This window comes from Arvicola amphibius, chromosome 2, assembly GCF_903992535.2.
Source record: "Arvicola amphibius chromosome 2, mArvAmp1.2, whole genome shotgun sequence".
NCBI lineage: Eukaryota > Metazoa > Chordata > Mammalia > Rodentia > Cricetidae > Arvicola > Arvicola amphibius.
The window spans coordinates 64,253,687-64,274,912 of NC_052048.2; the positions used below are offsets into that span (position 1 = coordinate 64,253,687).

At 42.1% G+C, this 21,226-nt stretch overlaps 1 protein-coding gene across 1 annotated transcript; it reads right to left on the minus strand.

Moving 5' to 3' along the window:
• Positions 1–1,817: 1,817 nt before the first annotated feature.
• On the minus strand, positions 1,818–16,496 carry Dusp11 (dual specificity phosphatase 11). The gene is made up of 9 exons (XM_038319571.1): positions 16,235–16,496; positions 14,262–14,337; positions 13,520–13,651; positions 8,197–8,320; positions 6,897–6,957; positions 5,292–5,338; positions 4,795–4,870; positions 4,403–4,582; positions 1,818–2,132 (listed from the first exon to the last, which is right to left on the minus strand). The coding sequence occupies exons 1-9, from the start codon at positions 16,333–16,335 to the stop codon at positions 1,952–1,954; spliced, it is 978 nt and encodes a 325-aa protein (XP_038175499.1). The 5' UTR covers positions 16,336–16,496; the 3' UTR covers positions 1,818–1,951.
• Positions 16,497–21,226: the final 4,730 nt, after the last annotated feature.

A 21,226-nucleotide genomic window follows, 5' to 3' on the forward strand; every position in this document is an offset into this window, starting at 1 on the left:
GACTGTGTACAGTGCCATGGCTTATGCAGACTAATGTTTACCTAGTAACGTGAATATCATCAAAAGCTGGGAAGAGCTATGGGGTGGGTAGGCTGAGGGCTAAATGATCATGTGCCATAGGAAGAACTCATCAACACATATTATCACAAATTGGAAAATCAAGAAATGGTGATCTGTAAGAGTATTCCTTAAACAACAGAGGAAGATACACTGAATAAGGCAAAAATACTTGAGCTGGCTACCTCTATGACTTTATAATTGGAGAGCATGGAAGATGCTTTTTACGTGGTAATCTCAGGAAAGCTACCTGAGAAAGTATTCATGTGTGCCTTTAAAATAACAATATAATTTTAAAACACTACATAGATAGACCACTGGAAACTTAAAAAGAAGTGGCTGCTTCCTTTCACGAGGCCTTTGGCTGGTGTGACATGGACAGAAGCCAGACCAGTGTAAGAATGAAATCTCAGTTATCCAATAAGTGAGGCTTCTAACAAGGTGTTGGGAATCCAAAGGCAGAGAAACAGGACAGGTGGCAGAGCAGTTCCTGAAGGCTGCAGTGTGCTCCACAGAAGCTGCTTGCCAAGCTGTTCTCCACACTGCTCTTCTCCACCTGCCCCAGCTCTGTCCTCTTATTTCACAACGCCTGACCCAGCTTCCTACAATGCTGAACCTTCACATATATTCTGGGGAAGAATTCTGCAGGGGGAGTCTGGTAGCAAGAAGCACTTTGAATCTCTGTTAAATGTGGTTTAAGTAGAGAAAAACTTTAAGAGTCATCACTTGAGCATGAAGCAACCTGACAGAGCAAGTTAGTCCCACTAGGCCAGACTAGAAGAGCTACTGAAGCTTCCTCAGGGTCAGACTCCACATGTCCACACACGACGGAGAAATAGCTACTGTGTGTGACATCAGTATTACAAATCCTCAAAATCAGAGGCTTTAAAGACAGAGGCCAAATTAATTGTCCAAGCATTCATCAAACGCTTGCTGTGGACTATGACGTGTCACGATGAGCAACTTCCTGAGTGAGTGCTACAGCCGAAGTAATTAGCACCTCCAAGTAGCTTCAAGTGTGTTCCAGAGGAAGAGCACCATTGCAGTATGAGAGGCCCCTGGACAAACCTTGAACAGGGGGCCGCAGGGTCAGCACCACCCTGTCTTCCAGGATAACCAAGGATGGATGCTTAGTCCTAGTCTGTCTGACCATTAAAAATCTACAGAGGTTTTCAAGCTTTCTGGACAGTTCTACCCTGTTGGTAGTAGTGACTCTGTCAGATAAATAATAATTTAACCAGCATTCTGGTTATTGGTTAGTTTCCTCTTGCCCAACTTAACAATCAGTCCCTAAAAATTTACACTTCTCTGGGTTAGGTGGTTAACCTGGCAGTTCAGTAAGAAGTTGGTTAAATTCTGACCCTGATTACCAAGGAAAGAACGCTGAACAGAGTCCCACAAGTAAAGAGAGAGTAGGTGCCAAATAAATTGTCTACTGGCTAGATTTTTAGTAGGAAATTTGAACAGTTAGGATAAAAGACACCCCTGAAGACTGTTAGTAACAGAACATGGTAAGACACTATGAACCTTTGCACCTACACACAGTTACAGGCATGGACAGAGGAAATAGACAGGGAAAATAAAAGACAATTAAAACATTTGCAAGTTAAAAACAGTTTACCCATTCAGAAACCTCTGAAAAAAGCTGAGCCTAGAATGAGAAGCGTTCTGGATGGCTATCACCTCACTGTGTGGCCATCAGTAATGCAATTCATCTTGAAACTTAACACACAGAAAGGAATAAAAAACATTTTAAAAAGTTAAAAAATGTTAAAAAAATTTTTAATTGCTTTAACCTGATTTTATTAAAAGTAATCCAGCTGTCCTCTGTCCAGCTCTGGTTTCAGGTGGTCCCTGTAAGAGCCCATCCACGTATGCCTCACTGGGTCCACCCCTAATAGGCTGGGTAGAACGGCCTCTGGTAACTACTGGAAATCCACTTCTTATTCTTGCTTGCTTGACTACCATGTGGCTTCATGTTCCAGAAGAATCTTCTCTGTAAATAGTATTCTTCAGCCGGATCAGGAAGAGGGATAAGGCCTCTCTGGTAAACATTCTGGTTGTGTGAAAATTTTCTTAAACAAGAAATAATAAATCACTGTCAAGATTAACATTTTATAATAGACTTTATAAAATAACAGATATTCTGATTTTACTCTCGCCTACCTAGATGACTTGAGCAGATAATCACTTATCTTTCTCTCTAGTTTTTATAGAATGGAGCTAGGACTGGCGAGACGGCCCAGTGAGTTCTTGCTGCCCAGAACCCAGAGGAAACTGAGAAACACCAGCACGTGTCTGCAGTCCCTATGATGAGATGAGGGCAAAGATAGGGTCCCGCATGTGCAGTGGAACACAGGAGGCTCTATCTCAGACAAGGCGGGGTGTGAAGGGTAATAGTGGAGGTTGTCTTCTGGCCTCACATGCATGTTCTCTACACACACACACACACAGACACACACACAGTCAAATGTGTAGCTGTTTCTTTGGTCTCTATACCTTTTGATCTTTCTGACTGTGTTACAGGAAGTTGTGAGCAGCCATGTGGGTACTTGGAATCGAACCTGAGTCTTCTGCAGGCCAGTACTCTTAACCGCTGAGCCATCTCTCCAGCTACTATATTTTACTATTATAAACAAGCTTTAATTTCAGTGGCTCTATAAAATGTCACAGTATGGTTATGGTTACTTAATTATATCACCACTCAGAATCACAGGTTACTATCAGTTTTCCTATCATCATTAATTTGGTGATTAGCATCTCATAATATATACTACTGTATGCTGAGCACCTAGCTCTGTCTGAGACAGTAGGATTTGAGACGTATAGTCTCAATATGGAATTGGCCAGGTACAAGCATATTTATGGCCATGAAAACTGATTCAAAAAAAAAAAGGGTTACTCTCACTCTCAGGGTCACCAGCAGCATCTTTTTGATAGTGTAACAATGTACCAATTTGCTTTAACAGATGTAGCAGGCAACGGCCATAGTTATGTTTTAAAATCTCCATCTCAAAGAACAGAAATTAGAGATGTGGTCTCACCCAAGATTGCACACGGTGTGAATGGCAGAGTAAGGAGACAAATTCACACCCAGCCTGATAGTCATGACCCTCAAGTGCTCATAAAAACCACAACTAAATTAGCAGCTAGGAGTATCTGACAAGCTGTGATAGTTATCTTAGGTGGCATCTGGACTAGAGTTAGTGGGGCATTACTGCTTCATCTGTCAACAAGAATGTCTCTGAACAAGGCTGATGCACGAAGAGTGGACTGCGTAAGGAAGACCTGCCTTCCATGTCACAGGCACCACCACATGGCTGGGACTGCAGGAAAACTGCAAGGGCAGAGGAAAGGCAAATTTACCTCTTTCCTGACCTCATGGTTTACCCCCTCCCTCATGGTTTCTCAGGTTTTTCCTTAGGACTCTTGACAGAGAATCACACTACTGGCAACCTTGGGTCTCCAGCTTACAGAGGGCTTGTTGAGGAACTTTTCATCCTATAGTCATGCATGCCAATCACCCTAGTGAAGGCCCCTTCTCATCTACCTGCCCACTCTCTCTCTCTTCCACTTCTTTGGAAAGTCCTAATGGACTATTTTAACTGAACTAAGAATTTCCCCATTTCCCATGTGAAATACTTGTATGATTTAATATGTTCAAATCATTTGTAACTATCTCTATTAGGATATTATTTTCCTTTAAAACTTGTTCTCTTTCTCTCTTTGGGACAGAGTCTCATGTAGTCTAGGATGACCCTGCACTCACGATATAGCCAATGATGAACTCCTGATCTTCCGGTCTCTACTTCCCAGTGCTGAGATTACAGGCACTGACTACCCTGCCTGGTTTTGTATTTGTTCTTTAAATGATAGCCTTCTTTATTTCAAAAACTATATAGCCTAAGAATTCAAGATTCATAAAGTCTAAGGATATAGGGATATACCTCAGTGGTCAAATCTTGGATCTGATTCTGTGTACAAGTCTCTCTCTCTCTCTCTCTCTCTCTCTCTCTCTCTCTCTCTCTCTCTCTCTCTCACACACACACACACACACACACACACACACACACACACACACACACACACGAGTGAAAGATTTTATTTACCAGTAACAATATCTAACTCTTCCTGGATTAAACTAAACTTAAAAATAGTAAAATAAAATTTCCACTCTCAACTGCCTCTGAAGAGCACATTTCCCAAGTACTTGATTTGCAGAGCAGTGTGAGCCCTACTGGCTGACAACAGAAGAAGACACCAACTGCTGGTCATTGTTACAATGTACTTTCCTGGTCTTAAGTAGTTTCCATCTAAGTTCTAAGAAAGGGGGAAGTCTGGGTACCTGAACACTTGCTGGGAGTGCTGGGACTGGGTGTGAAAATGTCGGGAAGGTGTTGGACGACCAGCAGGCCAATGGTTCTGAGGTCCTTGGTTCACAGGCTTCTTAGTGCTGTGGACTTGTTCGGTAAGATGTGCTGAGTCTTCAAGATCACCTGACTTAGATGTGCTAGCATTCCGTTTCCTAAAAGAGAAGTGTCCCACAATGTCACCAGATTACAGTTCCAGTGGCCAGTTTAGCAACTAAGTCCTTTGGTGTGTGAACAGAGGCCCTCAACTCCCCTACTCCTGTTTAATGCTCAGCAAGTAGACAAGATGCCTGGATAATGTGCTATTTAAATTATACTAAAGAAGTTTCCCTAACCAAAATCTCACTTAGCAAAATGAAAGACTTACTTTTTGACACGACGATTCTGCAGGTTTTCAATGTAGTTCTGTCTTTCTATGCAGTGCCCCCGGCAGCTATTGAATACTGAGGAGTGGATGAAGATGAACTTAGAAATAGTTGCACAGAAAGAAATCTTACCCGGGAAAGAAAACCAACGCTCGTACACACTGACTGTCAATAGGTTGCTGTATCTCACATATCGCTTGCAGATATATTCCTTCATAAGCTGTTGGCAAGACTACCTTATAGTGCTATTATTTTTCCTTCTTTTGGTACTGGAGATAAAACTCAGGGTTCCACACACGCTGAGCAAGCGCTCTACCATTGAGCCGCATCCCCAGCCCCAAGAGGTAGTTTCCTCCCTTCTCTCTCCACTGTCTTTCTGGCATCATATACTGATTGGATCATATGAATTTTGTTCTCCAAAAATTGAAAAGTGGCTCTACACTTCCACCTTTAGCTTTTATAGGAAGGGAAAAATGGTGACACCCCCCCCCATACTTACATTCAATTGCATCATCTGGCCTCATGCCTTCTACATCAATCAAATATCTAACAAAACAACATAAGTTGGGTCACTTAAATATACCAAAAGAAAACAAAAATCAAAACAGGTCCAATTTCACTTACAAGTGGAGACATAAATCCTAAGAAAATACTACATATCTAATCCAACAGTTACAGAATGATATGCCATGACCATAGAAAAAGACTACCCCAAGATTGACCAACTTTAAAAATCTATTAATAAAGGTACTTACATTAGTATAATAATATAAATAATAAAGGAAATTCATGACCAAACTGGCAAATGCTTAAAAGGCAGATTCAGTAGTCACCTTCATCAAAATGCTTTGTGAACTAAAAAACAGGAGGCTTCCTTAATATTACTGTGTATTCATCAGGAACCAACAATATATAAAGCAACTGGGAAAAATAGTAACATAGCTAAAAATACTGGGAAACCAACTGGATGGGTCAGAAACAGGAGCTACCATCACTGTCACCCACTCTTCCCTCATCCTCACTTCAATCTACCAGCGGGGTCCTGACAACCACATCCTTCCACCAAAATGCCCTCGACATCTTGGTCCAAGAGACCGTTATACTTCAATTCATACAAAAACCTAATGACCCTTTGCCTCTACCTCTCTAGAACTACATTCTTTACTCAGCAGAAATAGATGGATTCAATACACCCAAAAAAGGTTCAACAACAAGAAGAAACAAACAGACCGCTCTGTATGGCCTAACTCTGGCTCCCGCCTGCCAGAAGAGCTCCACTTGTTTGCCACACCTGCTGCACTGCCCACCTACCTCCTCCAGCGAAGCATATGCTATACTACTCGAGGCTCCTAGCTGAGCCTTTGTCTACAGTCTCTTCAGTGTCTCTACACAGCTAGCACTAGTTCAGCCTTCAGACAGTCTCTCAAACCTTCCTTGCAAATGTACTTCTTCTTGATGAGTTAGGTCTAAGCCTCCCTATCATGGTATCCTGTTCCTATCCTCCTCAGCACTTGACAGTGATAGTTCTAGAGTCTTCTTGCTATTATCTTCATTATTATAGTCTTCCTTCTTTCTTCAGAGGCAAATTAAATATCTTCACCAGCAGCAATACTCTCACACAAATTAGATCTCAGCAAAGATCTTCTGAATGGACAAACATAATGTTGCACAGCAATTCCTTAAGAAACATCAGACCACACCCTAATTCAGCATCTGCATGTCATGTGACATTATTGCTGAGTCAGTGGCATGTGGATTCAAAGATGCACATACCACTTTAATGTTTTATTATACCCCAAACTTATGACTTGCATGTTTGTCAGTGTGCAAAAAAAAAAAAAAAAAACAGTATAATCTTTAAAAAATAAGGTCTCCAAATCCTTTCACAGGGAGGTACCTACCACATATTAAATTGTAAGTCTGGATGTTTACTGTACTCTAAGCCATACAGATGCACTCTCTCTGCATCTGTAAAGTCTACAATGGTAGTCTCTGGGTAGAGATAACACTGCTCTATATTTCACTCATTTCTATGTACGCTTACATTACCACTATAACCAGACAAACACACTAAACACTATTTGCTTTTGAGTTGGCAACTCACCTGCAAATGAGGTAGCCAGTCCTGTTTAAGCCATGGGTACAGTGGACACCAATAAGTTTGTCTATAAAACAGGAAATGCAGAATTAAGTACAGGAATCAAAATATACCAAATGTAAGTTAAAGACAATTTTCCGAAGAGTAACACAAATTAGTGAAATATTACTGCTATGTTGAAAAGTGGCTTTAGAAACACATTATCAAGAATCATCTACCAAAAGCTCATTGTTGTGGAAATTTTGAAATTACTAGTTAGATATAATGATGCAAACTGTAGAAGCAGCCATCTGGTAAGCTGCCTTACACAAAGCCATTTGTCTTATCACATAGAGGAAACTAGAATGTGTTTCTGTGTGTGCAACACTGAAGTCTGAAACTGGGCTTTGTAAGCCAGGCAGGTGCTCTGTAATTAAGCTACAGACTTCATCCCACCTTCATTTTGATAATAAATAACAATGGCAATTGTACTCAAAATGGAAAACAGCAGGAACACCTGAAGTATGCACGGCAAAGATGAAATTTTACTGGCCTGCCCGTGCTCTGTTCTCTTGGAAACAACTTCACTCCTAACCTTGGTCTTCTAGGGAACTCACTCACTCCTAACCTTTGACTTCTGTTGTCTCTATGCAACTTGCAGACGCTAAGATTCTTAATCTTCTACATCTCACCCTTTAACCACAGGAAAAGGTAAACACTTCCATCATATTACACATTTCTCACTCAAGTTTTGTTTCTGTGTGGCCAACAAAAGGGAAAACACTTTATTACTACCAGCTGCCATTTTCAAAGACAACATACCTAATATTAGAATATTAACAATATCAAAAATCTGAACTATCCAAAGTCTGGAGACTGCACTGGAGAGATGGCTCAGTACTTGAAAACGCATCTACCCTAAAGGGTCCAAATTTGGTTTTCCAGCACCTGTGTCAGAGGCTCACAACTCTAGGTGGAGGGAATCTGAAGTCTCTGGACTCTGTAAGTACCTACATTCATATATACATAGCAACAAGAACACATACATAATTAAAATAAAAAGATTTTTAGGGCTGGAGAGATGGCTCAGTGGTTAAGAGCACTGGCTGCTCTTCCAGAGGTCATGAGTTTAATTCCCAGCAACCACATGGTGGCTCACAACCATCTGTAATGAGGTCTGGCGCCCTCTTCTGGCATGTGGACATACATGGAGGCAGAATGTTATATAAATAAATAAATCTTTAAAAAAAAAGATTTTTAAAAGTCTCCAAACCTATTTGAAATGCACAACAAAGTTCAGACAGAAAAGAAAAACCACAGGACTCACCGTTGTCTTTGTTTTTCTTTAAAAACTCTTTAACTGCACATTTGAACTTAAGAATAGTGCCATTATCAGGTACCTGATGGCCAACCGTAACAATTTTTATGTAAGAAATAGTTTCTGGCAAATCCTACAAAGTAAAACAAAAAATGCAAATTATTTCATTTGCATATAATGAAGATTTGGGGAGCATAAGTGTAAGTTGATACTAATAAACTTACTATCACTGCAACTCTGACTAAAGAGCCACTTCTTACAAAGCTGTTCCAACCAGGAAACAGCACTTGATTTTCATTAAAACTATAGGACAGTCACTAGGTATACAAAACACACCAAATTCCACATGGATGAGGGTATATATGGTGTGACTAAAAAGTATGTGGACAGTTCTAATTATTTCACCTTGCTGTGTCTTCACAAAATAGTAATGAGCTGAGCAAAAAAGAGCTGTGGATAAGAGAAAGAAGAAGGAAGAGTAGGCACTGGAGAGGTGGCCCAGAGCTTAGGAGTGCTTGCTGTGCTTCCAGGACGTAGTTCAGTTCTCAGCACCCATCTCTGACGGCTCACAACAGCCTGGAACTCCTGCTGCAGAGGATCCGGCGCCCTCTTCTGACCTCAGCAGGCACCTGGACACATGTGGCAGACACAGACAAGCAGATATAGCCACACACACTGCCACCCCCAACACACACACACACACACACACACACACACAAATTTTAGAAAAAAAAAAAAGATAGGTTAGGTGAAAACTATGTAACTTGGATTTAAGTGGAAAACACTATGATGATTTTTACAGAGTCCCTAGCTCTGTCCACAGAAAAAGCTTCAGAGCAATGTCAGTCTGTTAGCAATGAATAACCCTGACACTCACATGCCTGAGAAATTATCCCCACTGGAAGGAAACAAAGCCTTCTGCAAAGGCTGAGTCAGGCTGGGGCACCAAACAGTTAAGATGAGTCCGGAATTCTTTCATGCAGAAAAGTAATCAGAGATTATCAGGACATGTCAAAAGATTAGAACTAAGAAATGGTTCAATCTAGCTGAGGAGCTTTGTCAGCTAAGAGCTACCTGGGAAGGGAGAGTCAGTTTTCTTCAGGACTGCGGCCCTCGGTAGTTGGCCATGTTCCAGAAGATGGTATGACACCCATGTGCACTTGGGCAGCACCAATTCTGAACTCAGTGGCGTTGGGCCTTTAATCCCAGCGCCTAGGAGGCAGAGGCAGAGGCAGAGGCAGGCGGATATCTGTGAATTCGAGGCCAGTCTGATCTATAGAGCGAGTTCCAGGACAGGCTTCAAATGTTACATGGAGAAACCCTGTCCCAAAAAACAAAAGTGGTATCGAGGTAGGGCAGAGAAATGGCTCAGAGGGTCAGAGCTGCTAACAAGAGCAGTACTTGCTGCTCTTGCCAAGGACCTGGGCTGGCTGGGTTCAGGTCCTAGCACCCACATCAGGCAGCTCACAAATACCTGTAACCTCCAGGTCTAGCAAATCTAGTACCTTCTTTTTCCACTGCCCACAGGCACCTTCAAGCATGTGGTGAACATACAAAAAATGGGCAATACTCATAAAAAAGAAGACATGACACTGGGAGTGCAAACCAGGAGGAATTAGCTATGGTGTGGGGTAACTGTGATCAAAAAACAAATTATTCATGTGTGAAATTCTCAAGAATATTTTTCAAAAAGCTTTAGGGGCCAATGGAGATGCTCCAATGATCTAAAGAGAGGCCTTCCAGCACTGCTCCAACTGGAAAAAGCAGCTGCAGAGGAGTTTGTAATGAGAGAAAAAATTGAATAAATTCTGACTAGTCGATATTGGCAGGTATTAGGGACCCAGGAGATTACTTTGATGAAAGTTGTTACAAAGAGGAAAAAATCCTGTTGACACCACTGAGTAAATAAACAAGCAGAAACTTCATTAAATGAACATGAATGGTAACGTTCACCTTGTACAGCCTGGTATGGTGGCATACACCTGTAATCCTAGACAACTGGGAGGTTGAGGCAGGAAAATCTTGAGTTTGAAGTCAGCCTGTGCTACACAGCAAGGGCCTGTCTCAAAAAAGAAAAAAGAAAAAAAGAAAATCAACTTTTGAAGCTTCAAAGAAATTAACAGATTAGTCATCAATAATTACTAATAACTTAAGAGACAACCACTGATCATATGCCCCTTAATGGAAGAACACACGACCACCTACGAAAATGTCTCATATCAGGCATGGTGGCACACCCTTAATAGTCCATGTGTCCCAGTAGGCTGGGCAGAAGGACCACTTGAACACAGGAGTTCAAGATCAGTCTGAGCAACATAACAAGAACCCATCTCAAAATATACAGAAACACTGGAAACTGTCATGTTAAAGAAAATCAAGGCGGCCAGACCAATGGCTCACAGTTAAGAGCCTTTACTGCTCTTGCAGAGAATGAAGTTCTGGTTCCCAAAACTCATACAGCTACTTCAACCACCTGTAACTCCAGTTCCAGTGGATCTGACAGTCTTTTCTATCCAGCATGAATGTGGTGCACATAAACTCATGATAGCACACAAACATACACACTAAAATGAATAAAGTTCTAGAAAAGGAAATCAATCTGGGTGTGGTGGTCCATGCCTGTAATCACAGCATTTGGGAGATAGAGGCAGGAGGATCAGGAGTTTAAGGACATCCTCAGTAATTGAGGACAGTCCTGGCTATATGAGACACTATCTCAAGTTTTAAAATAAAAATCAAGGCAGGTGGAGTACTGAATATCTGTAATTCCAGCATTAGAAAGACTGAGGCAGGAAGATCATGAAGTCAGCGAGGGCTACATATTAAGACTCTGTTTCAAATACCAAACCCAAAACCAAACAGAATGGAAGAGAGGGGAGGAAGGTAGGAAAAGGAAAGAAAAGGAAAGGGAATCCAAAGGTTAGGGAAACAGGGGGAGGAAGGAAAGGAGAAAGGAGAACACAGTCTTAAATCTGGTTGTGCTAGCCCACTGGCAGAGAACAAAGGACTCTACCAGCATGTGGAGGCACACAGCTAACATCAGAGCACACGCTGGCTGGCTCTCCACGACAGAACTCAGGAGAGGGACAAAAAGAAAGTGAAAGAGACATGGATAGCAATCTCTAGACTTAACCAGACTTGACAGACAACCAACTTCAAACTGACAATTTTGATGACATTTAGGAACGATCAGATTACAAATCTGACATCAAAGAACTGATATTAAGGAAAAAGTATTGTATTTTGCATATACATAAATATCAAAAAGTAGAGATAAATTCTATGATATTTGAGGGTTCCTTTAAAATAATATAGAACATGCTGGGCTTGGTAGCATACATATTCAATCCCAGCACATGGGAGGCAAGAGTAGGTAGATCTTTGTGGGTTGAAGACCAGCCTAGTGTACATAAGAAATTTCAGGCCAGTCAGGGCCACATGATGAGACTCTTTCTCATGAAAAAAACAAATAAATCCCCCCAACACACACACACACACACACACACACACACACACGGGGGATAAGGAAGGCAGACAGGGGTGAAGTAGATAGGGGCCATAATGAAATATAGCATATATACATAGCTTAAATATTGAGCCAGAAAAGAAAAAGATTCTGGTATATGCTTCAATAAACATTGCAAACAAAATTAGTGAAATAATTCAGACACAAAAAGACAAGGCTGGGCGGTGGTGGCGCACGCCTCCCAGCACTCGGAAGGCAGAGGCAGGCGGATCTCTGTGTGTTCGAGACTAGCCTGGTCTACAAGAGCTAGTTCCAGGACAGGCTCCAAAGCCACAGAGAAACCCTGTCTCAAAAAAACCAAAAAGTATTACAAGATATTAGGGCTGGAAAGATGGTTTAATAGTTAAGAGCACTGGCTGCTCTTGCAGAAGACTCATGTTCAATTTCCAGCACCTGCACAGCAGCTCACAACAATCTGTAATGTCAGTTAGAGATATAATGCCGACTTCTGGCCTCCACAGCCTCCAGGCTATGTCTGCAATATACATACATACAGGCAGGCAAAAACACTCATACAAATAAATAAAAATAAACCTTAAAAAATGTACTTGATGGGTGGTGGTAGCACACACCTTTAATCCCAGCACTTGGGAGGTTGAGGAGGGGGATCTCTGTGAGGTCAAGGCCAGCCTGGTCTACAGAGCAAGTTCCAGGACAGTCAGAGCTGTCACACAGAGGAACCCTGTCTCAAAAAAAACCAAAAAATTTCTCTAGTAATAAGTATAACTCTCAAAGATACTTCCTTTTTTCCTCCTACAGTACAGATTATTACAAAAAGCCACAACTAGTCAAAATGCAAAGAACTGCCTGTGCCCAACCCCAACTGATACATCTCAAGCACAATCCTTCCATCTCAGACTCAGAGAACATCTCAGAAGAGGAAGGTAGAAAGGTAAAAGAGTCCAAAGACCAGGAAGTCAGTTGCAAGATTATATTTTAGAGATATGACAGAAAAGGCTCCACCCATGAAATTTCAACAATATGGGTGCTTATACAAGACCTGAACAATAACACCAACTGACATGCCAACATGGATGGAAGAAATTGCAGAGGGCCCTACCCTAGATGAAGAACTACAGGTAATTAAGAACAACTGAGAGATGGAGAATTAGTCTTCAGATATAAGCATCCTAAAGTGGTCAGCCCTTAAAAAAAAATACATATAAGCAACAGCAGGCTACATTTGTATAGTTATTTGCATATACATGTAGCAAGAATTAAGTATTAGAGGCTATGAATTTGAAAAGGAGGGTTAGGAAAGGTTAAAGGAAGGAGGAGGGAAATGATAGAATATTTTAATTAAATTTAAAAATTTAAATATGCTACATTATGCTACTTGAATGAGATACTAAACCTGAGAAATTCATATTATAAAGCAGGCAAGAGGTTACTAGGGGTCTGGAGTGTGGGAGATGGGTGAATTAATGTTCAGTGGTTACAAAGCTTTTGCTAATGAAAGAGACTTAAGTGACAACCACTCAATATTATATAGTTCAATTCATGTCTCCAATCTAGTGAGTGTGTGTATGTGTGTGGTGTTGTTGCTGCTGTTGTTGTTAAGACTTAATTATGTAAGTCCAAGCTGGCACTGAACTTGAGATCCTCCTGCCTTAGGCTCCTAAAATCTGGGATGTCATTCACTACCATGCCCAGCCTCCAATCTCATTTCAACATCAAATTAGGGAAACTTTGCTTTTCCTTTAAAATTATTACTACCCATGGATGAAGCTTAGTTTTCACATCAGCACAGGATGGAAGCTATTAAATTACTATAAATTATTTTTTTCATTTAGAGGTTCTACTTACCTCTGCTTTATAATAGCGATGAGTATATGTCAAATCAATTATCAGCCCAAGTTCTTCATTTTGTTCTTGAATTTTATTAAAAAGATCCAAAGGAGAAAAGTACTCTTCTGGCATAAGCTTTGCTTCAAATTTCTGTCAGAGTGAGGTAAGAGAGAGCAAACCTGCTTCAAGTCCTGCACACAGTTTGTATTTATTCCAGCCCCATGAGATACGCACACAATGAGAACAAGGGCAGGTTCCTCTCTTCTGGAAGCTCCTAACAATCTCTCTTCCAGTGAGGGGGGAGAATCACTTTGATATACATATTTCTGTGTTTGTGTCCGCTGCCTGAATGACTTCAGAATGTCCTAGTCAACATTAACGAGGTATGGAAAAAGCAAAAGCCTGTTCCTGTCTGTCTAAGCCTCAGAACTAAAATTCATTTCACAAACAATTCCCCGCAAGTTCTACTGGATTCCCAGCAGAGGAACTGCCCTATCAACACAGTGGGCACTCAACTACCGGTTCAGTCAAGTGGACACAAAACACAACACGGTTACAACTATTCTTCATATTATAGTTAGGGCATTATACTGTCTTTTCCTTAAAATGAGATATGGATGTAGACTTTATTGCTCTGTGAATCTCATTTCATGTTAGTAGTGACATAAGATGGGAAACTAGAGAGCAACCAGGTTGAGAGCCAGTGTTCTACATGGGGAATTTAGACTTCTGAAAAAATCCCGCAGTAGCTTTCACTTACCTTTTGCAAAGGAACTTTGAAAGCAATGAAACGAGTCCCAGGCATCCGCTGTCCAACTGGGAGATAGTCTCTCCACCTATGACAGAGTATTTGTTGGTCAAACTGAACGTCAGCCTTGCCTCCCAACAGAATAATGGGGCACCTAGCACATACAGAAAGTCCCTTTGTGAGAATGTCTGTTCTGCCCTTCGCTACTCAACCTATTCTCTTTCTACAAATAACAAACTACACTTTATTCTTCCTGTTTCCAGCTTGAAAACAGATAAAAACAACACCAACAAATTCCTAAAACTAAAATGACCAAAACTTTCACGCCCCTGATAAACCTAGCCCAGCATCAAATACCAAGGTGATATATCAGACATGAAGGCAGAAGGGGATTGTGTCAGAGGAAGGGGACTAAAGGGGGCGGAGGGCACAAGAGGGGAAGGTTATGTGTGGGGGTCAGTGTGAGCAAAGAATAATGACATGCATGTAGAATGTCACAATGAGACTCACATTTTGTGTGGTAACTAAAAATATTAAAACCAGCCAGGAGTAATGAATACCTACACACTGGCTGTGAGCTCAGATTCAGTGCGCAGTGTTTGCGGTTTCCACGCGAGTGACAATTCAACGTGTAGAAGTCTCCTAGTTCTTATATGAATAGACAACCTGAACTTCAGGCATGCCGGGGACAGCCTGGAGACTCACAGCTGAGTTGGTCTCTGTCCATAATTACAAATAACCAGGATTCATCCAGTATAGAAGATCAGAAAGTGAGGACTGAGCACAAGAAATTGGGCTGGAGACCCAGAGAACCTCTGCAGTGAAACCTAGTGTGTAGGCCATCGCAAAGAGTTGGCTTTTTATTTTATTTAAATTAATTAATTTGGCTTTTCGAGACAGGGTTTTTCTGTGTAGCTTTGAAGTCTTCCTGAACTCACTCTGGAGACCAGGGTGGCCTCGAAATCACAGAGATCCACCTGCTTCTGCCTCCTGAGTGCTGGATTAAAGATGTGCACACCACCACCACCCGGTTGGCTTTTTATTTTTAAAGTCAAGCTTTACCTTACATCTATGAGCTTTTTCCCAATTACTACTTGATACTCAGTTTAAATGATTATATAAGAGTATGTTAAGAATGGATTAGAAAGAAATGAGAGTAGAAAAATGGACACCTCTCTTCTGCAACATGTCAAACAAGTTCTGCACTGAGGCGACGATGGAGGAAAGCTGACAGACACTAAAATTACTCAGGAGATAAAAGGAAGTGCTTACTCAAGTCTGGGAAGGCAAAGAGGGCATTATGTCCATTCTGGATGTCAGGTGTCGCTCCTTAGTGGAGATGAATGCTTACTGAAGTCTGGGAATGGGGAGAGGACAGTCTGTCTATCCTGGGTTTTATTTCCCAATTGCTTAATTGTGGAGATAAAAGATCTGTTGAATTCTAGGAAGAGGAGAGGCCACGTTGACCACGCCTGACTTCAGCTATCCCGTATTTGTGGAGATAAAACAACCGACTTTTGAAATACGGGAAGGGGAGCCGGCAGTAGCAAGAAGAGTTCACACCACCTATGAGCAAAATCGTACACGTAACGACTGGTACGGGCAGGGAAGCCTCCCTCAAATGACAGGGCCGCCTCCAGAGTCCTGGAAGCCACAGAACCTCTCCAGCCGGGAAAGAGCGCAGGGTGTTTACAGCTCAGACCGGATGTCTCACACACAGCGCCTCAACACTCTCAAGACCGCCACTCCCCGGGATCAAGGGACGACTCCCATACCGGCAGCCGCGCCCCGACTCGCACTTCCGCGCTAGCCCGAGCTCCACAGACAGAGCCCCGCCGGGACGAGACTAAGAACTCAGAATGCGGGGGCAGGGGAGGTTCGGCGCGGAGGACTCTGGGAGGCGGAAGGGAGCGAGGCCGCGGCGAACAAGATACTAGGCCGCCACGGCAGCCGGACCGACCCAGCCCGGAACCAAAGCGCCATACCTTTCCGGGATGTAGTTTCTGCCCTTCTTCTTCGGTGGGGCACGGCCGGCGAAGTCTCGGCCCCGACCGCGACCATTGCGGCCGTAATGCCTCTGGTTCATGTGGGCGCAGCTATGCCGCCCACCCAGCGCCAGACGGGCCAAAGCGGCCAGGGTGGCGACCTCAAGGCCGCCAGAAGACGCCGAGGGATCCAGAGCGCACTCGCAGGAACGCGCTGTGGCCGACGCCTTGCTACTTCGCGTGCGTCGTGGCCCGCCGCGATGACGTCACACGGCGCCAGCCCTTGGTTCCAACAGTGCCACCTGTAGCTGGAAGCCGGTATCGCGTGTACCCATCTGCCGACCTGCCCCGCCCCCATCCCTGCTTCTTCACCCGTCCTCAAACGTTTACGTTTTGTATGTTTGTTCATGTTTTTTACTTTCTCACACAGGTGTGGCCTTTTGCTGCCGAAAAGAAATATACCAAAGGCTTATATACAACATATTTGTCCTTATTTAAATATATATTTGTTCTAGTTTTAAATGGCATAGGGCATTTAATTGATCATAATCGACATAATTAAAAGTACCAACATTTAACCATTCCAAAACTGAAATACTTCCACCCGTTTGAAGTTTTTTTATTTGTTTTTTTTAAGGAAAAGTCCCACTATGTAGTGCTCTCTGATCTGGAACTTTCTCTGTTGTGGCCTTGAAATCCTAGAGATAGACCTGCTCCTACGTTTTCAGTTTACGAATTAAGGGAATGGGCCACCTTAACCTGATTGGAGTTTTTGTTTGTTTGGACTATGGTTTTGATCTTCTGATACAGAAAACTCTGTGGTGTGAATGTCCCTATAGGTGTATAGTATGTCTAAATTCCTAGACAGGAATTAGGGAATGAGGGAAGCACATGTAAACACTTTTTTAAAATTAATACTCTCTAATCGTCAAAGATGGTGTCAGCCCATTTTTCCATTCCCAGCCAGTTTTTCTGGTATCACACATCAGGTTCACTATATGGCTTTATATTTTAGTAAACACCAAAAATAACCCAAGACCTGTGCCTACTGGGAAATCTCTGAATTCTACAAGTGAAAGACCAAAGTACAGGACATTTGCAGTCAGAGTAGTGGACTAGTCCCATGTTCGACTGTAGAAATTTATGATAGCAAATTTTTAAATAAATTTTAATGTTTTGTTTGAAATTACTGAAAGTAGCTTATATTCACTGCTAATAATATTCACCACAATGCTTGTAGATCTGAGTAATCTGACAGAAAAGTTAGAGTTATTGAAAGAATGAGTAAATTAATGAGCAAAAGCACATTTGACATTTTGAGAACAGTCATATTCTAAGCAATTTTAAATATGTCCAAATCTACAATTATGAAAACTCTCCCAGAATTAAAAATGGGTCAATATTAGTAAATTTCTGAAAAAGAAAAGCGAGAAGTTAAAAGAGTGAAGTTTGCAAACATATTTAGATACATTCCAAGTTGACATTAAACTATGAAATGCCTGTTCAGAGCTTATGAAGAATTTTTTATATGTGGCCTAAAGAACAAACAGGACAAATGCCTATAAAGCAAAATAATACACAAAAGTGATAAGTTTATCTGGAATACAAAAGCCAATTTGGTCTTTTAATTTAGAGTTGCCTAACTGCACACACTTTGATGAGAACAAACTCACCCTAAACTGACCCAAAAAATTTAGGCCTACTTATGAACACAGATGCAAAAACAAACAAAAAATCTTTTTTAAAAAATATTATTTTACATACCAATCTCAGTTCCCAATTCCTCCCCTCCTTCTGCTCCCTCCATCTTCCCCAACCCCATCTGTCCATCCATTCCTTCAAAGAGGGTGAGGCCTCCCATGGGGAGTCAAGAAAGTCTATCACATCACTTGAGGCAGGACCAAGGCTCTCCGTCCTGTATCTAGGCTGAGAAAGGTATCCCTCCATAGGGAATAATCTCCAAAAAATCAGTTCATGCTCTAGGGATAAATCCTGGTCCCATTGCCAGTGGCCCTACAAACTGCCCAGGCTACACAACTGGTCACCCACATTCAGAGGGCCTAGTTTGGTTATATGCAGGGCCCAGCTGTCAGTCCAGAGTCAGTGAGCTTCCACTAGCTCAGGTCAGCTGTTTCTGTGGGTTTCCCCATCATGGTCTTGATCCCTTGGCTCATATTATTGTTCCTCCCTCTATAGGACTGGACTTGAGGAGCTTGGCCCAGAGCTTAGCAATGGATCTCTGCATCAGATGCAAAAAAAATCTTAATAAAATATTTGTAACGTGAATTCAAGAAAAGTACATCAAAACTGTGGTTAACCACCATGATCAAGTAGGCTTCTTCCCAGAGATGCAGGGAATGTTGAGCACATGCAAGTCAATGAATATAATAAATCAAAAATGGACTGAAAGACAGAAATCACAAAGTAATCTCAGTAGATGTAGAAATGGCTTTGGATGAAATTTAAACTCTCTTCATGAAAATCCCAGAATATGTTTCAATATTTTAACGACTATATACAATAAACCAATATTACACTACATGGGAAAAACTCAAGCCATTTCCACTAACACGAGGAGCGAAACAAGGGTGTCCAGTTTCTCTACTCTCATCTGGCATACTGCTTGAAGTCTTTGCTGTAACAGTAAAGCAGGAAGATAAAATGTAGGGGATACAAATAAAAAAGGAGAAGTTAAAAGTGTCCTTACTAGCAGAAGATAGGGTTCTCTGCTTGAACTCACACACTCCATCAGAAAACTCTTATGTCTGAGAAATACCTTCAGTCAGGCAGTAGGACACAAAATGAAGAGAGAAACCAAATGCACCTAGAATTAAGTGCCGCAATTGTGGAGAGGAAATCACTTGAAAAGCTGACTACAGAAACTGAGGACCAGGGCCAGCCAGGATTTGTTTAAATGGAATTGAACACAGGAAGTAGATACTATAATGTGTCAATATTGGATTTCAGTGAAAATGATGCTACCACAATGCCCAGCTAACATTTCTTATTTAAATTACCACACACACGGAGTTGTGGGAGCATTATGTGGTGTGTGTCTTTAATCCCTGCACTTGGGAGGCAGAAGCAGAAAGACCTTTGTAACTTCAGGGCCAACCCCGTTTATACAGTGAGTGAGATCCTGTCTCAAAACAAGTAAGTAAATTAATTAAAATTAAAAAATAAATGACAAAGATCCCTCATTGTCTCAGTCATTTGAACATTGGGTCTCCAGTTGGTACAGGAGTTGGGGGAAGTCTTGGAGGTGTGGCCTGGCTGGAGGAAGTATGGTACAAGGGGAGGATTTGATATTTAAAAACATCTCCAATTCCAGTTCATTCTCCACTTCATGCTGTGGTTCAGAATATGAGCTCTCAGCTTCCTGTTCCTCGCCCCATCCTGCCACTTGCTACCCCGTCTCTGCTCTGTCATTATTGACTCTACCCTTCTGGAACTGTGATCCAGCTAAACGTTCTTCCATAATTGCCTTGGCTGTGGCGTTTTTATCACAGCAACAGAAAATGTAGCTATCATGGTGTCTTTCAAGCTTAGTCCCCAGTTGAGGTTTGCTACTAGGTGATGGAACCTTTAAAAGTGAGTCAGGGCTTCCAGTCATTGGGAGCACATCATTGCAGGGATAGGGAGAGCCAGCCCATCCCCTCCCCCACTTCTCTGTCTTCCAATATAGGGTCTTACTATGTAAGTTTGCTGACCTGAAACGTGCTATGTAAACCTGGTTAGCCTTGACTTCACTCCACCTGTGTCTGCCTCCCGAGTGCTGGGATTAAAGGCATCTACCATACCAGATCACTCTCATCTTTTTAAAGGCTAGGACCCTCGCAGCCCATCCAGCGCCGAGTCCGCTATATAGCCAAGAATGTCTGTACTTCTGATCCTACTGCCTTCACCTACCAGTTTATGGGATTAAAGGCATCTGTCATCACACACCCTGGATTATAAAGTGTTAAAGAGGGATCCCAGGACTTCATACATATTAGGCAACCACTACCAGCTGGGCCACATCCCCAACATCATTTCCTGTTCTTTGTCCAATCTCGAGGTGAGCAGCTTGCTCTATTGAGAGTCCCTTGCCATTACATCCTCCCATAACTGCCTTGATGTGAAAGCTCCAGCACTAGGGGAGCTTTCTCTTTATACGCTAGCTATCTCAGATGTTTCTTATGATAAAAAGATGATGAATACCATGCCACAGTCCTCTCAATCTTATTATAGTACCCCCTTACCTGTGGTGGCATGGGATTCTCTTGATTTTTGTGAGAATGTAGATAAAATAGAGACTTGTTTGGCTTATAGAAGTATACATATATGTGTCTATATATTTTATAGGTATAATATGGAAGTGGGCTATCTGAAGTAGGACACTAAGCTAAAAGCAAAGTGAATACTTCCAAACATTCACTGATTTAGGTCATATATCCATATGCTAAATCTTCCACACATAGTCACAGAAAAAATTCATATTTCCAAGTAAGGGGACAAGGGCCTTCAAGGTGTGCCTCTTTTCACTCTATGCACCCCGGAACCCTGCATGCAGAGGTCATATCTCAGGGCCTCATGTTGACATTCTCTGTACATCTTAGTCATTCGGACCTCTTTCCCTAAACTCTTTATTGAGAAAGTCCTGAAATGCAGCAGATGTTGAACAACTGCCACCACTGCGGTGAGAAAGAGCATCCTCAGGGTGTGTGTCCTTTATCACTGTGGCTGACCTGAACACCCCAGTGCAGCACAGAGCTGCTCAGACAAAACCCACAGATCTGGAGCACCGGTGGGAGAAGAGCAGCAAAGAGGAACAGAATAGCAGGTTTGGGGTCAGGTCATGTGTGGCACGACTGCCTCTCCCGACCTGTCTTCTTTCTTTCTTCTGACATTAAACCACCCTCGTTCTCCATCTTGGTTTTGTAGCTCAGGGTATAAATGTTATTTCTCCAAAAGCAGAGAACCTGAAGAGCCACTTCCTACAAGAGGTCCAGC